The sequence below is a fragment of the Heterodontus francisci genome, chromosome 6 (assembly GCF_036365525.1).
Source record: "Heterodontus francisci isolate sHetFra1 chromosome 6, sHetFra1.hap1, whole genome shotgun sequence".
Lineage (NCBI taxonomy): Eukaryota > Metazoa > Chordata > Chondrichthyes > Heterodontiformes > Heterodontidae > Heterodontus > Heterodontus francisci.
This window is the reverse complement of record NC_090376.1, coordinates 80195084-80212285: the sequence shown is the minus strand read 5'-3', so window position 1 is coordinate 80212285 and position 17202 is coordinate 80195084. Positions and strand designations below refer to the sequence as shown.

General features: G+C 42.7%; 1 protein-coding gene across 1 annotated transcript in view; it reads left to right on the top strand.

Moving 5' to 3' along the window:
• Positions 1–17202, top strand: part of LOC137371408 (NADP-dependent malic enzyme-like) — a 216695-nt gene that overhangs the window by 65930 nt on the left and 133563 nt on the right. Inside the window, exon 3 of the mRNA XM_068033969.1 lies at positions 3208–3341. Coding sequence (XP_067890070.1) covers positions 3208–3341 — 134 coding nt within the window. The remainder of the gene's footprint in view (positions 1–3207; positions 3342–17202) is intronic.

The window sequence follows — 17202 nt, the reverse complement described above, 5'->3', positions numbered from 1 at the left end:
GAAAGTGGAGTTGAAACCTAAGATCAGTCATGATCGTACTGAATGGTAGAGCAGGCTCGATATAGTCGTCTTCTGCTCCAATTTCTTGTGTATTTCTTAAAAGTTGCTATTAGTCACTTTCAAACAAATTTGCATGTGCAGGACTATAAATTCATTGTTGTCTGCTGCCATTGGTGCTATAGAAGCTACCCTAAATTCTACTTGAAATAGCTCTTTAATATAAAGGGATGTTATATTAGACCATCACTCCTAATGAGAAACCTCTACTCCTCCATGATACCATAAAACATTCTAATCCACCTAAAGTGGTGTTTGTTTTTTATACCTCTGTTCCCACCTTCAAACTAGTGATCTTGTTGACCAGAGTTCCTTTGTGGACACCTGACCTGTTAATTCTTCTTTGGCCTCCTTATCTCGAGAGACAATGGGTAAGCGCCTGGAGGTGGTCAGTGGTGTATGGAGCAGCGCCTGGAGTGGCTATAAGCTCTTCTATGGATCTACTTCTAACTGCACAATGTATATAATGAAGGGTGGGTCCAGCACCCTTTTCATTCTACTGAGTGATAGAGGTACTTTATTACCATGGAGCCCTACTTGGATTAGAGTGATATTGAGGTGAAGAAAAGAGAAGCAAAAACTGAGGAAATAACAAGCATGAATCTAACAGCAGTGAGGGATTAGTGGCATTACATATTTTGAGAGTTGAGTAAGTCTTTGGCTCTGAAACAGCTTATGATTAATGTATAAGCAAACTTTGAATATTTCTTGCTGTTCTTGAAGCATATTCATTGTGTTTCAGTTAACATAGCAGTATACTGTAGTTATAATTGTTGGTAATTTGTGTTACTATTACAATTTTGCCACTAACAATCTGCCAAGCAAATGAGGTCATTATATTCAAAAAACACATTCAATAATGTCAAACATCTCAACTTTTTATCCCCAGATATCCCACTATGATAAAGGTACTTTGATACTGTACCACATTTCAATTCAGCCAATTTAGAAAGAGGCAGCCAGGACTGGCTGCATGGGAGCATGCTTAGATTAACCATATAAGTGGTCTGACAGATTGGAGGAATGAGAACATTAGAAACCACATTTTTTTTAAAAAACAAATAAAATGTATCATTCCTTCATGTTTGTCTGAAATATTCTTGCTTTGATTTTTTGGAGAATAAGATCCATTAGAATTGTATTTTCATTTTTCTTGTTTCTTGCATCAATGTTGCTTATCTTGAATATTAATATTTGATCTAAACTCTGACCAAATCTGTAGTGTTAAACCTAAACCATAAAATATAGCAAACATGAAGATTGATTGCATGTAAACATTTCAGATCCTCATTTAACCGTGTTATTGACTTGTTGGCTTTGTAACAAAATGTAAAGGAACAGAAGTGATGTTAAATTCAAGTTATGAGCATTCAGTGACTTGCCCTGACCTATTTTGGGGCAACGTGGCCTGAAAAAGCTAATAAAAGAGTTGGGATATTCAGCACAGTTTGGACCTGCTTGTTGCTTTTGGCAGTTGTAGTATTTCACAGATTCTATCTTCCCAGTAACTGAATATCAGCTCTGACTGAAAGCCTGCAGAGAAGACCAAACTTTGCTCTTTGTATTCAGTATGGTAAAAGCATTGCAGAACAGTAGACTCAAAGATAGCGTACCATATCAGAGTATATCCTCTGCATCACTGGAGAGATGTTGCCAGGCAGTCTCTCCTCTGCAAAATTATGACCAAAATAGATCCAAGTACGTTGTTATGCTTGAATCTGATCTGCATGCCTATGCCAGGAGTGCAAAAGCTGCAGCATTTGAATACTTCGTGCAGATTAAAACAATCTACTAATGACTTGTGGCCAATAATCTCACACACTTTTGCATGTGTATCTCTTTCCCAGTAGTTCAAATGTCAAGTTAAAAATCAGATATTGTAGGACATGGCTCAGGCATTAACAAAAGCAGCTTGCTTGCTTGTATCTATCTCCCAGTGCAGTTTCTGAGTTTTGTGTTATCAGGGTCCAGTCAGAGACCTCTGTGCTTACTCCATCTGGAAACAACTGCAGTGTTATACCACCTAATATTTGAATAAGTATCCTTATTAATAAATGATTGGAAAAAAATGTTGGCTCCAATATTTACTGGGAGGGTGTTGGGAACATGAAGGTCCTGCCAAATCTCAATGGCAGGAGCTCATTATTGTTTTCTTCTTCCATTTCCTGTCTGGCAGGTGGCTGATTGACAACCTAGCCAGCTGCTGAGTTTAAAAAGCCAGCAGCAGGAGGTTTGTGGCAATTGAGAGCACATATCGGTGTTCGGGGAGGGGGGGTGGGGGGGGGTGGTGTTCTTTGTATCTTACAAAGGTTATGTAATATTCTTCATGGAAATGTGAAGATGCCTGTGCCAAACTCTGAATAACTAGCTCTCATTGAACCATCAAACATTTTCAGAGCCTGTCAATTGGGGAGGGAGCAAAGAATCAGGGCTTGATGTTAGGGGCTGGTTTCAGAGTCCAGCAATGATGAGGGAGGGAAAGAATGGGGGTTGGAGCAGCAGCTGTGCCTGTGTCGCACAATTGCAACTCAGGCTCGAGGTTAGGCATTATGGGGGGGTGGCGACAGGTTTGCTCAATCATGGGGTAGGCTGGAGATCAGGGGTTGGAAGGGAAGGACGTAATCCGATTGTGGGAACGAAAAGAGGCCACAATCTGAAGGGAGGTCAAACTTTTGCTTGAGGGGCTTGGGGGAAAGCATTGCTGCTCCTCCTGGCCCACAAAGATTGCTCTGAAAAAGCATTTACCTGCTGGCAGGTCCGATGTCAGTTTCACTGCTGGATTTCCTGAGTACTGGGAATCCTGACCTGTGGCTGCTAAATGGATATCCGGCTCATAAATGCACCATGGGAGCCTGATTTAAATATTGCAATGAAGTGTTCTGCCTCTCAAGATAGGGCACTCGCACGCTACCTGCTGCCGTTAAATTTGCAACTGGCTTGTATGCAGCAGGATTGAGGTTGTGTTCCCTAATTTTAAATTTGAACCCTTTCTCTTACCTGTTGTCGGGAGGTTAATATTGACCCAGTTGTCTCCACAGATTAAGAATATTCCCACTTGAGCTATTTGTTTGTTGGTGCAAATTCTTTGGCCAGGCTACAGCACACCTTTGTAAAAGTGTAATTTTATTTTGGAAATTTTTGTTTCTGCAGGGTATGGCGTTTAGTCTTGAAGAGAGGCTGCAGCTTGGAATTCATGGTCTGCTCCCACCATGTTTTTTAACCCAAGATGTTCAGGTTCTCCGCGTCCTTAAAAGCTACGAGACCAAGACTAATGATCTTGACAAGTAGGTAATTGCTAGAAAATAAGAATGTGTTATGGACAGGTGGGAAGTGGTGTGGCTGGCTTCCACTTTGCACTTCTCAACTGACGGCAGATAATATTGTTAAAAATAGTATTTTAGTCCCTGATTGTTTAAGGGTCAAGTAAAGGGACTGGTTTTCTTGTCGGTTTAAAAAAAAAAGATAGCTATTTCGTATAACAATACCCAAAATGTTCGCAACCTCACCCATTCACCCATTCACGCATTCGCACATATGCACACACACAAGAAAAGATAGAGTAGAGGGTAGCATGTAATTCGAGTTTTAGATTAGATTAGAATTAGATTAGAATATTACAGCGCAGTACAGGCCCTTCGGCCCTCGATGTTGCGCCGATCATCTGACCTACACTATTCCATTTACATCCATATGTCTATCCAATGACCACTTAAATGCCCTTAAAGTTGGCGAGTCTACTACTGTTGCAGGCAGGGCGTTCCACACCTCTACTACTCCCTGCGTAAAGAAACTACCTCTGACATCTGTCCTATATCTTTCACCCCTCAACTTAAAGCTATGTCCCCTCGTGTTTGCCATCCTCATCCGAGGAAAAAGACTCTCACTATCCACCCTATCTAACCCTCTGATTATCTTGTATGTCTCTATTAAGTCACCTCTCCTCCTCCTTCTCTCTAACGAAAACAACCCCAAGTCCCTCAGCCTTTCCTCGTAAGACCTTCCTTCCATACCAGGCAACATCCTAGTAAATCTCCTCTGCACCCTTTCCAAAGCTTCCACATCCTTCCTATAATGCGGTGACCAGAACTGCACGCAATACTCAAGGTGCGGCCTCACCAGAGTTTTGTACAGCTGCATCATGACCTCGTGGCTCCGAAACTCGATCCCCCTACTAATAAAAGCTAACACACCATATGCCTTCTTAACAGCCCTATTAACCTGGGTAGCAACTTTCAGGGATTTATGTACCTGGATACCAAGATCTCTCTGCTCATCTACACTACCAAGAATCTTCCCATTAGCCCAGTACTCTGCATTGCTGTTACTCCTTCCAAAGTGAATCACCTCACACTTCTCCGCATTAAACTCCATTTGCCATCTCTCAGCCCAGCTCTGCAGCCTATCTATGTCCCTCTGTACCCTACAACACCCTTCGACACTATCCACAACTCCACCGACCTTCGTGTCATCCGCAAATTTACTAACCCACCCTTCTACACCCTCATCCAGGTCGTTTATAAAAATGACAAACAGCAGTGGCCCCAAAACAGAACCTTGCGGTACACCACTAGTAACTAAACTCCAGGATGAACATTTGCCATCAACCACCACCCTCTGTCTTCTTTCAGCTAGCCAATTTCTGATCCAAAGCTCTAAATCACCTTCAACCCCATACTTCCGTATTTTCTGCAATAGCCTACCGTGGGGAACCTTATCAAACGCCTTACTGAAATCCATATACACCACATCCACGGCTTTACCCTCATCCACCTGTTTGGTCACCTTCTCGAAAAACTCAATAAGGTTTGTGAGGCACGACCTACCTTTCACAAAACCGTGCTGACTATCGCAAATGATTGTTATAAAGGGAGTTCACTTTGAAACGTTCTTGGTTTTCCGGGAGGAACTTTTAATTGCGTTGCAGGCCTGTATGTTCCTTATTATGGAATTAATGAAAGGTTGCAGACTCCTTTGGTTAAAATTCGGTCTGAAGTTGATGGTGGAAGTCCTGGTTCATTTTCTCAGATGGGGAGTTTTTGAGGTCACCTTGCAATCTCTCTGCCTCAGTAGTTTAAAGGTGATGCTAGCAGCGTTCTTTGCTTCGCTGGATCGATCTCACAGCTTATCTGGCTGGAATGGCTTTCTGTCTCGCTCTCCCTGAGAAATTACTTTTTAAAGAAAAACCCTAAACAAGCTGTGTTTTGGTCAAGTGACTCAAGATGCTCTCCACTTGGGTGTTCATACAATGTTCCAGGCTGTGGGGCCCATTGTTAAGTAATGGTGTCTGAATGTGTTCCATTTTGATAAATATGTGTTATTTCACACCTTTTTTCTTAGCCTTGATTTCGGAGTCAGTCTGCAAAAGCCTTTGCGAGCATAATTTTTAATAGGAGTTGTTAGCATGGAATGGGCTGTTTTACATGTGCCTCACAAGGCGATTCCAGACATTGTGAATGGTCCAGTCTTCAACTGATAAACATGTTGATTGGCAGTACAGGAAGGGATCAGGATCATCTGACCACTACCTGCCCCCCCCCATGTTACCAGGTAGCAAATTGTTCATTTTCCTGTAGCTTAGTTAAGCAGTTTACTTTTATTTCATAATTCCTACAGTTGATTTCATATTTCATCACTGTTCCCTCCGTGGATGTGACGTGTAATTCAACAGACAAATGGCAAATGTAGAAAAGGGAGATTTTTTTTTTGTTAATTAACCATTTTAAAGTCAGGGGCCGCAAAGTTTGGCCACGTAGTACCACCGTAGGTCTGTTAACTCCCGTTCTTAATCATTCACAGCTGGACATGCGTTTGACAAGGAGGCTAGTGGTGTTGGAAGGCCTGTCAGGAGAAAGCCCGCTTTCAGTGATGGTGGGGGGGCTATAGTGGAGTTCCTCCTGAGCTGCATCAGTACTTGGAGATGGAGCACTGGTAGCAGAGAGGGGAAGCTGTGCAGAGAGTGGGGAAGAGGTGGGCTCTCAGTTGGAGGCTGTACCCACCAAATGTCTTCAGAGAGTGCTTCTGCTAACTTGGCGTGGGCTTCGGATGGCTCCACATTGGCATGGGTGTCAGTAGTCTGCGCTGGCTGGCTGAGCACTGTCAGCAGAGGCACTGGTGGAGTGGCAGTCGTGGGCACACAGACACTGTCATTCTGAGAGAGGGCAGCAGGTTCATGCACCATGGAGCCACTGCCACACCCCAGGGGCAGCGCCTCAGCAGTTCTGCTAATCTTCTGGAGCACAGATTGTTGGGCTTCTGTGAGACCCTGCAAGCCTCTTTGGACAATGGTATCTATGGCCATGATGGCAGCTGTCTGCGTTTGCATAGCAACCGTGGGTCTCATGACCTCAGTCTGAGCTCCACTGCAGCCCTGAGATGTTGAGTGACTTTTGCCTGTGCTGCAATGGATGCTGAGACATCAGTTACCAGATGCTGTATTACTAGTGAGTCTTTAAGTGCTGTTATGGTGTTGACCAACACTTTGACACTGGGAAGCTCTTACCTGTTGGATCTGGGAGTTCTTGGCTCCCTTCAACATTCAGATTTCCCAAGCCCTCAGTAAGCTGGTCCACAGCCATTAAATCCACATTAATGCTAAACCATACGTGCACAACTTCATTTAAATATTATAATCGCTGACCGATTTCTCCGTGGGGTTGGGTTTCCAATTTTTAAAAAAATTTAGCCACCCATCTTAACCCCCCATGACAGATGGGGGGGGGTGGAAATTGCCACATGTGTGTCAGCTGTGCCAGGGGAGGGTGGGAGTGTGCCTTTTTTTAAGCTCGGTGCAGTGCTTTGGAATCCTGGGCCTGGTGCCATAAGGGAGCAGAACCTGCTGCCCAAGCAGCAAGAGAGTCTTGAGGCATAATTCCTTCAGGTTGGTGTGTCTGCAAGAAGTGGAAATGAAGAAAAAACTGTTGGGATAGATAGTGAGTGAGGGACAAAAGCAGATGTGGATTAGAGGCAGACCTGGAAGTGGAACAATGTTGGAAGACAAATCTAGGGCTGTGAAGTTTCTCAGTATACCGTAAATGGAGTTGAAGGCTTGTGCATATAATCTCTTACTCATTTTATTCTAAGGGACACATGAAAAATTGAAATGTGGTGGGCAGAAATGTTGTAGGGAAAGGGGAAGAAACATTGAAATGCAGTATAACTGGCAAATGATGGAAGTCGGAAATAAATTTGAAAGGATAAAAACAGATTTAACCAAAGAGATGCAGGGGGGATGTGGAGAAGAACTGTTTTACACAGCAAATGGTAATGACCTGGAACTCACTACCTACAAGGGTGGTGGAAGGGGAGGCAATTAATAATTTCAAAAGGAAATTGGATGGGCACTCGAGGGAAATAAACTTGCAGGGCTACAGGGATTGAGCAGGGGAAGTGAGACTGATGGGATTGTTCTACAGAGAGTCGGCGTGGACTCGATGGGCCAAGTGTCCTCCTCTGTGCCATGCTGATTTTATGACTCTCGGGGGGGGAAAAAATTGCTAATATCCAAAATATTTTCTGCTAATTTAGTTGTTTTGAGTGGATGAACGTATTTCCTGTTGTTAAGAATTATTTCTCCATTGTCTTCTGAATGTATCTTTGTATGATTTTCATGTTCATTCAAAGTTTCAGAAGTTTGAAAATGTAGCTGCTCGCTATTAATTACTTCGGCTATATCTCCTGTACCAGAATTAATACTTTGTCCTCCTGCATTGACCGAAAGGATGAGGGAACGCTGATCTGCTGGAGGAAATTTTTCTTGCATTTCACAACTTTGAACAGTTCTAGATATAATCAGTTTATTTTGTTTAGTCTGTGGATTAAATGATATTTTCAGAAGCTGATTTTCACAGTCATATACTTTTTGATCTTCATGCTGATTGTTTGAGCTGCAGCTCAAACACATTTGTTGGCAAAACATTCATAATATATTTTACATCTCTGGTGTCTTTTATGTAGATGTGTAGATAAAGGAGGATAAGCGATGAAACATTGCAAGCCATCTAACAAGCTGCAACAGCAGCCAGAGGTTGTGGGGACAGTGGCACTCAATGAGGGATCACTTTCTTCAGACGGAGATTCTCAGCAACTAACTGATTACCTCAATTGCTGCAGTCAGGGTGTTCCAGTTACGTTCTCGTGAAATAATGTTAATCAGAAGTAGAATGCAGCAGTGCAACCTTGGCACATTCCCACCTAAATTTCAGAAGTCGAGCTGCTGGAGGCATGTTTGGGCCCTATTCCACGACTTGAGCGTATAATGTAGGCTGATACTTCAGTGCAGCATTGTTGAAGATGCTGCCTTTCAGATGAGATGTTATTTCAAAGTTACATCTGCCTGTTGAAGTGATGTGAAAGATCTTTTGGCATTATTGGAAGAAAGTCATAAGAGTTCTTCCAGTGTCCGAGTGAGCATTTATTCCAACACCAGCAAAACAGATTAACTGGTCATTGCTATTTGTTGGACCTTGCTGTGCACAAATTGTCTGCTGTGTTTGTCTACATGTCATTGACTGTTCTTCAAAAAGTAATTCTCTGTGAAACATTTTGGGACATCCCAAGACTATGCAAGACACTAAATAAATGCTAGTCTTTTTTTAAATTCCTCCCTCAAACACCACCAAACCAGATTAACTCATCATTTGTTTTGTGTTATCTGTAGAATTTGCTTATGTAACATAACACTGAATGCCCTTCCAAAGTAATTATTGGTTGTGAAGCACTTTGAAATATAGTGAGGACATGAGGCACTATACAAATACATGTTCAATTTATCTTTTAACACTACATTATAAAGCAAGCCAAATAAATTTGTTCTTGTAACACAGAGCTTCTACAAGGTATAAATGGAGGTGTGGGGGATGTTGCACAGAAGAGGTGACATACTTAACAAAATATGAGGATTGTTTTGCATGCACATGACATACCCTATCAAAATGAGTTGAAATATGTGGATGCTCGACTTGGATTGGAATTGCTGTAGAACTATAGAAGTTTGAGTACACATTGTCAGATGAAAATACTTTTGCTGCTCCCACAAATGTTCTAGTGATGTGAGCAGGGTCCTGGTCCATTAGCCAGATAAATTAAAATTCTCCATGAAATCCACGAAGGTCCTACTAGCTAACCACTTTTAAGAGTCTGTTTATCCTGATTGTAAGAATCCAGGCCGTGTCTCTTATTAAAATAATTTAGCTATTTTCCTGCTAGAATGTCTGAAGAGCATATTCACCATTCCCATTATTGTGGGCTCAGCATCATCTATTATAGTAAAAGCTGTTTGCAATTCCTAAGTGATTTTGCATTTCTCAATTATATGCAAAAACTAACGTATCTTAAATTTTCTTTTCTCGTACTCTCTAATGCACCAATAACATCCACTTTTATGGTTTTAGCAGCTCTGCAATATTAGTTTCACAAATCACATACCACAGACTACACCATATACTGGATGCATCAAGTGTGATCTTTCTCCTCTCCCACCTCAGACCACAGTAACAATGAATGTAGTTTCAGACTTTGTGTTTTATGTAAACTTCTCCAAAGACCTCCTTGTGTGTCTCAGACATTGAAAAATTTCCACTTGGTGCAGTATTTCTGTCTTCATTGCAGACTCTACATATTTGCTACCTGGAATGTGCCGAGCCCATTTATACATTGGTGACTGTAGAGGTGCCATTTCCTGCCCCGAACTAGAAAACTTTTATCAACTTTGCTTCCAATTTCCACCCTTCTGTCACCTTTTACATGGTCCATCTCCAACACTTCCCATCCCTTCCTCGACTTCTCTGTCTCCATCTCTGGGGATAGACTGTCTAGTAATATTCATTTATAAGCCTACTGACTCCCACAGCGACCTTGACTACACTTGTTCACACCCTGCATCCTGTAAGGACTCCATTCCATTCTCCTGTCTCGGACGCATCTTCTGATGATGCAACCTTCCACAACAGCGCGTCTGATATGTACCTTTTTCCTCAACCGAAGATTCCCCCCCTCTGTGGTTGACTGGGCTCTCAGCCGTGTCGGCCCGTTTCCCACACCTCTACCCTCACCCCTTCCCCTCCTTCCCAAAACCGCGACAGGGTTCCGCTTGTCCACATTTTACACCCCACCAGCCTCCACAGCCAAAGGATCATTCTCTGCCATTTCTGCCATGTCCAGTGTGATGCCACTACCAAACACATCTTCCTTTCCCCTCCTGTGTCAGCACTCCAAAAGGATCGTTCCCTCTGCAACATCCTGGTCCACTCCTCCATTACCGCTGACACCTCGTCCTCTTCCCAAGGCACCTTCTCATCCAATCACAGGAGGTGTAATACCTGCCCTTTTACCTCCTCTCTCCTCACTATCCAAGGCCCCAAACACTCCTTTCAGGTGAAGCAGCGATTTACTTGTACTTCTTTCAATTTAGTATACTGTATTTGCTGCTCACAATGCAGTCTCCTCTACATTCGGGAGACCAAACGCAGATTGGGTGACTGCTTTGCGGATCACCTTCGCTCAGTCGGCAAACATGACCCTAAGCTTCCTGTCACTTGCCATTTCAACACCTCCCACCCTGCTGCTCTCATGTCCAAACCTCTGTGCTGAGCTTGCTGCAGTGTTCCAGCGAACATCAACGCAAGCTCAAGGAACAGCATCTCATTTACCAATTAGGCACGCTACAGCCTACCGGACTGAACGTTGAGTTCAATGATTTCAGATCATGACTGGTCCCCTCCTTTTTTATTTTTATTTTATTTTAGTTTGTTTCATCATTTTTTTTACCATGTGTCTGCCCAATGTTTTTCTCATGTTTGTGCTTTTGGCCAGGGTTGTTCATTATTCGGTCTTTAACACACTCTTTGCTCCATGACTTTCTGGTCAGTTTTTCTCTGTGACCTTCTGTCCTAGCAACACCTTCCCTTTTGTTATCTTTTGTCCCCACCCTGCTTTATTTGCTTAAAATCTATTACATTTCTAACCTTTGCCAGTTCTGATGAAAGGTCACTGACCTGAAACGTGAGCTCTGCTTCTCTCTCCACAGACCTGCTGAGTATTTCCAGCATTTTTTGTTTTTATTTCAGATTTCGAGCATCTGCAGTATTTTGCTTTTATTTTACCATTTATACTGCTGTCGTCCCTTCATGGAGGTGTGTTTTTTCTGATGCCTTTGGAATAATTCTCAGCAAAGTAACACTAAACATGAACAGAATGTGCAGTTCTCCATAAACATCTGTGTTCAAGCTTTTCGGTTTCCATAACACACTATTGTAAGGTTATTGTGAGTTAAAAGACTTTATGGTTATATATTTGTCTGAACGTGATACAACTGTAAGACTTTAGCTGTACCAAGTGAATGCTATTATTCCTGTTGGCACACTGGGCTTATTGTGTAATGTTTAGTTAACTAGGATGTTGAATTGAGCATCAAGGCTGGCAGATAACAGTCTTCAGTCAAGTTTTATAATATAATTGGAGTTTATCGCATTATGTTCAGATTGCCAACAAGCTTGAGGGAGCTCCGACGGCTGTGTTGCCTGCCCAGTGCCAGGGTTAAGGACATCTCCTCACGGCTGGAGAGGAACCTGGAGGGGGAGAATTGAGTTGGCAAGGTCCGTGTGGGAACCAATGACACAGGTAGAACCAGAAATGATGTTCTGCTGAGAGAATTTGAGGAGTTCGGGTCCAAACTAAAATGCAGAACATCAAAGGTAATCACCTCTGAATTGTTACCTGAGCCATGTACAAATTGGCACAGGGTCAAGTAGATTAGAGAACTAAATGTGTGGCTCAAAGAGTGGTGTGGGTAGATGGGGTTTTGATTCTTGGGGCGGTGGCATCAATACTCAGGGAAGAGGGAGCTATTCTGTTGGGATGGGCTTCACTTGAACCGGGCTGGAACCAATGTCCTGGCCAATTGCATAACTAGGGCCGTGGTCAGGCCTTTAAAATAAAGGGGGGGAGGTGGGGGGAAGGGTTTTGGTACAGGGAAATTTAGAAATCCAAAGAGAGAGGTCAGAGCATCGGAGCAAGATAGTGATGTGGGTAACTCCCAACAGAATGGGATAGGAAGGGACAGTGAGTTAAACAAAAAATTGTACATTGGCAAATAAGGCCATTGCAGGGAATAGAGGTCAAAAAAATAAAATTGAAGTTCCTTTATCTGAATGCATGAAGCATCTGTAATATGATAGATGAACTAGTGGCACGAATAGAGGTAAATGATCTAGATCTAATTGCCATTACTGAGACGTGGTTACAAGGAGAGCAAGGTTGGGAAATAAATATTCCAGGGTGCACAATATTTCAGACGGGCAGCATGGCAAAGGAGGAGGAGTCGCCCTGATAGTAAAGGATGGCATAAAGACATTAATAAGAAGGGTTCTGGCCTCAGAAGATCATGAATTAGAATCAGTTTGGGTGGAAATTAGGAATAGCAGGAGGTAGGAAACACTAGTGGGAGTAGTTTACAGGCCCCCTAACAGTAGTTATATTATTGGACAGAACATTAAATGGGAAATTATTGGAGCATGTAAAAAAGGTAATGTATTAATTGTGGGGGACTTCAATCTGCATATAGACTGGGATAATCAAATTGGCAACAGTGGTCTAGAAGATGAATTTGTTGAATGCTTTCAATGGAGCAATACATTGTAGAACCAACTAGGGAATAAATCTATCTTAGATCTCGTATTGTGTAATGAAGCAGGGTTAATAAGCAATGTCATAGTAAAAGATCCACTGGGAAATAGTGATCATAATACCATTGAATTTCATGTTAAGTTTGAAAGTGACACGTTTCAATCACAAACAAAAATCTTAAACTTAAACAAAGCCAATTACAAAGGTATGAGGGGAGAACTGGCTAAGGTTACTTAGGTAAATAGACTGGAATGTATGGCAATATATGAACAGTGGGACACATTTAAAGAAACAATTCAAAGGGTTCAACTAAAGTACATTCCGTTCAAAAACAAAAACTTGTCCAGAAAGACCCATCCGTGGCTCACTCTAAGTTAAGGAGAGTATTAGACTAAAAGAAGACGCTTTCAATGTTGCAAAAAATAGTGGAAAGTCTGAGGATTGGGAGTGTTTTAGAAAACAGCAAAGGACCACCAAAAAGTTGATAAAAAGGGAAAAAATAGAATGAGTAAACTAGCCAGCAATATAAAAACAGATTGTAAGAGCTTTTAGAAGTACATAAAAAGGAAGAGAGTAGCTAAAGTAGACGTTGGTCCCTTAGAGGCAGGAGAAATCATCATGAGGAATGAGGAAACGGCAGAAGCATTGAATAAATATTTTGTGTCTGTCTTCACAGTAGAAGACGCAAGTTCCATACCAGAAATAGGCAGTAACCTAGTGGCTAAAAAAGAGTGAGGAAATTAAGGATATAGATATCAGTCGAGAAAAAGTATTGGAGAAACTTGAGGGACTAAAATCTGGCAAGTCCCTGGGACAAGATGGCCTACATCCTAGGGTTCAAAAAGAGATAGCAGAAAGATAGTGGATGCGCTGGCTATGATTTTCCAGAATTCTTTAGATTTAGAAATGGTCCTGTCAGATTGGAAGTTGGCAAATGTTACACTGCTTTTCACGAAAGGAGGTAGAGAGAAAACGGGGAACTGCAGGTCAGTTAGCCTAACATCAATCATTGGGAAGATGCTGGAAACTATTATTAAAGAAGTCTTAACATTGCACTTAGGAAAACATAGAATGATTAGAACAAGTCAGCATGGTTTTACTAAAGGGAAATCCTGTTTGACAAATTTATTTGAGTTTTTTGAGGATGTAACTAGTAAGGTAGATAACGGGGAGCCAGTAGATGTAGTATACCTAGATTTTCAAAAGGCATTCAATAAGGTGCCACATAAAAGATGAATAGGCAAGATAAGGGCTCATGGTGTTGGGGGTAGTATTTTAGCGTTGATAGAGGATTGGTTAACAGACAGGAAGCAGAGAGTGGGCATAAATGGGGCATTTTCAAGTTGGCAGGCAGTGCATAGTGGGGTGCCGCAAGGATCAGAGCTGGGGCCTCAGCTAGTTACACTCTATATTAATGACTTGGATGAAGAGACAGAGAGTAATGTATCCAAGTTTGCTGCTGATACAAAGCTTGGTGGAAAGGTAAGTTGCATGGAGGATGTAGAGAGGCTGCAAAGAGATATAGACAGGTTAAGTGAGTGGGCAACAAGATGGAAAATGGAGTATAATGTCGGGAAGCGTGAAGTTGTTCACTGGTTGTAAAAATAGAAAAGCAGAATATTTTTTAAAAGGTGTGAAACTGGTAAGTGTTGATGTTCAGAGAGACTTGGGGGTACCCGTACAAGGAACGCACAAAGTTAACCTGCAGGTGCAGCAGGCTATTAGGAAGGCAAATGGCATGTTGGCCTTTATCGCAAGGGGATTGGAGTACAGGAATTAAGAAGTCTTACTAAAATTGTACGGGGCTTTGGTGAGACCGCACCTGGAATACTGTATATAATAAAAGCAAAATACTGCGGATGCTGGAAATCTGTAACAAAAACAAGAAATGCTGGAATCACTCAGCAGGTCTGGCAGCATCTGTGGAAAGAGAAGCAGAGTTAACGTTTCGGGTCAGTGACCCTTCTTCGGAACTGACAAATATTAGAAAAGTCACAGATTATAAGCAAGTGAGGTGGGGGTGGGGCAAGAGATAACAAAGGAGAAGGTGCAGATTGGACCAGGCCACATAGCTGACCAAAAGGTCACGGAGCAAAGGCAAACAATATGTTAATGGTGTGTTGAAAGACAAAGCATTAGTACAGATTAGATGTAAATACACTGAAAATTGAACAGCAGCAAGTGCAAACCTGAAAAAAACAGTGGGTAAGTAAACTGAACAAACTAAGATGAAATGAAATAAATGCAAAAAAAGATTGTAAAAAATGTTAAAAAGAATGTAAAAAAAAAAGGAAGAAAAAATAACTAAAAATGAAAGTAAAATGGGGGGCTGTCATGCTCTGAAATTATTGAACTCAATGTTCAGTCCGGCAGGCTACAGCCACAACACATAGCAGGTGTTGGTAATGGAGGTTGTCCACAACAGAGCCACAGGGAGTGGAGGAGATATGGACTGATGCTCGGTCGGGCATCCCTTATTGGTACACGATTGGCAGAGTGGTCGGAGTGATCCTTGCCTCTGGGGTCTGCCTGTCTTTCTCCATCGCATTCCTTGACCACAGGAGTCTTCTCTTTGCCAGACTTTCTGTGCTTCCCTCCCCTCGGCTATTCTGCTGTAACTATTTACTCCTCCTCTGGAATCATTTTATGTTTCTATATTTGTCTAATTATAGCCTCCTTTTGTCGTGCACCGTCATTACTCTTTTCACTCCTACTGTTCTCCCTACCACAGATCTGTCCCTTTTGTTCTTTTCCCTGGCTTTGTACTTGCTCAAAAGCTTTTCTCTGACATCTTGCAGTTCTGATGACAGCTCATTGATGACCACCAGAATGAGTGGGGTCAGAAAATCTGGATTCCCCGCTAGCTGCGGAGTTTTAACTCGGTAACACGTGCGTGATGTTACCAGCTAGTTCTTATGTGAAAACCCAGCCTGATTGGGGTCGATTGTCGGGGAGGGGGGCCAATCTGGTGGACTGGCGATCCTGGGGTACGGGAGAGGTGGGGTAGGTCAGAGGCCTGGGGATGCAGGTTGAGGAACAAGTGGGAATTGGGGGCTGCAGGGGTGGGAATCGGCCTTGGAGGTGGTGGTGGGGGAGAAATCAGGGGTGTTGTGGGGCGAGGTCGGAAGCCTTGTGGGGAAGGTCAGGGGTGGGTGGCGGAGGGTGTCTGATCGCGGGGGATGCTCAGGTTGGCACACTGGATCCAAGAGGTAAATCTAAAGGCACTTGCCACCTGGATCCGCCAAGCCCTCGCCTGGATGTTGCTGCCAGCTTTCTCGAGGTTCTGGAAAACTGGCTATTGTTACGGTCAAGTGAGGAGGGGTTGAAGGGCTTCCCTCTTTTCCCTCTCCTTGTTTGACTACAATAGGTTTGATTCTTTTTTAAAGTGGATGTACTGGCCAATTCGGTAGCTGTTTGATTGGTTCTTGTTATGATCATAGCAAATAAGTAATCGAACAGGTTTTCTTGAGTTTAACAAAGAAAGAGTTTAACTTTATGATACCCAAACTGCACTACTGAAAATAATACACTAGGCGCCAACTTTCACTCACACACGCTAGCGGTTTATACACACACAAATAGGTTACAGAGTGGGGAAAGGTAGAATTGGTTGAGTTAGAGTTTGTGGAGTTTGATGATTTGGCTGGCTTCTAGCTGAATTCAGTGGTCCTGATGCTTTTAGTTTGAAGAGGTAAATGACTGATTCGCTGGGTCTCTTGGAGACAGCGATGTGGGTGATTCCCTCCAACTGGGTTCCTGATTGTAACTGGAGTATGCGAAGATGGTCAGTCAACAGGCAGAGTTCGAACCTGTAAGCTGAAATGGAGAGAGAGAGAGAGGGACCCCCTCACCCCCCCCCCCCCCCCCCCCTTAGGTCTGCATGTGTCAGAGTTCAGTTGCAGCAGAGAAAACACCAGCTTAAAACCGCAGATGGGGAGGGACTTGTTACATGACAGTCACTCAGTGATTCAAACATAGCAGTTAGCAATATTTCTCTCTTGCTAAAAAGAACAAGCAGTTCCCTGAAACTTCCTGGATCTTGGTTCTTGCTGGGATATGGGCAGACATTTCGTCTCCCTCCTCACAAGCCTTGCAAGGTAGGATACAGTGTTGCAAATTAGGTGACCATACTAAGCTGTCAACAAAATCATCCTTTTAGCTGTTTTTTTTAAAATGCCTTTAATAAATATATAAATTCAGATCTCTTGTGGGAGAATCTAGAATTAGGAGTCACTGTTTAAAAATAAGGGGTTGCCCATTTAAGACAGATAAGGAGAAATTATTTTCTCCTGAGCGTCGTGAGTCTTTGGAATTCTAATCCTCTAAAGGCGGTGGAAGCACAGTCTATAAATATTTTTAAGGCAGAGGTAGATTGATTCTTGATAAGCAAGGGGGTGGAAGATTGTCGGGGGTAGGTAGAAATGAGGAGTAATCAGTTCAGCCATGAACGTATTGAATGGCGGAACGAGCACGAGGGTCGAGTGGCCTACTCCTGCTCCTAAATCGTATCTTTGTATGATCTCC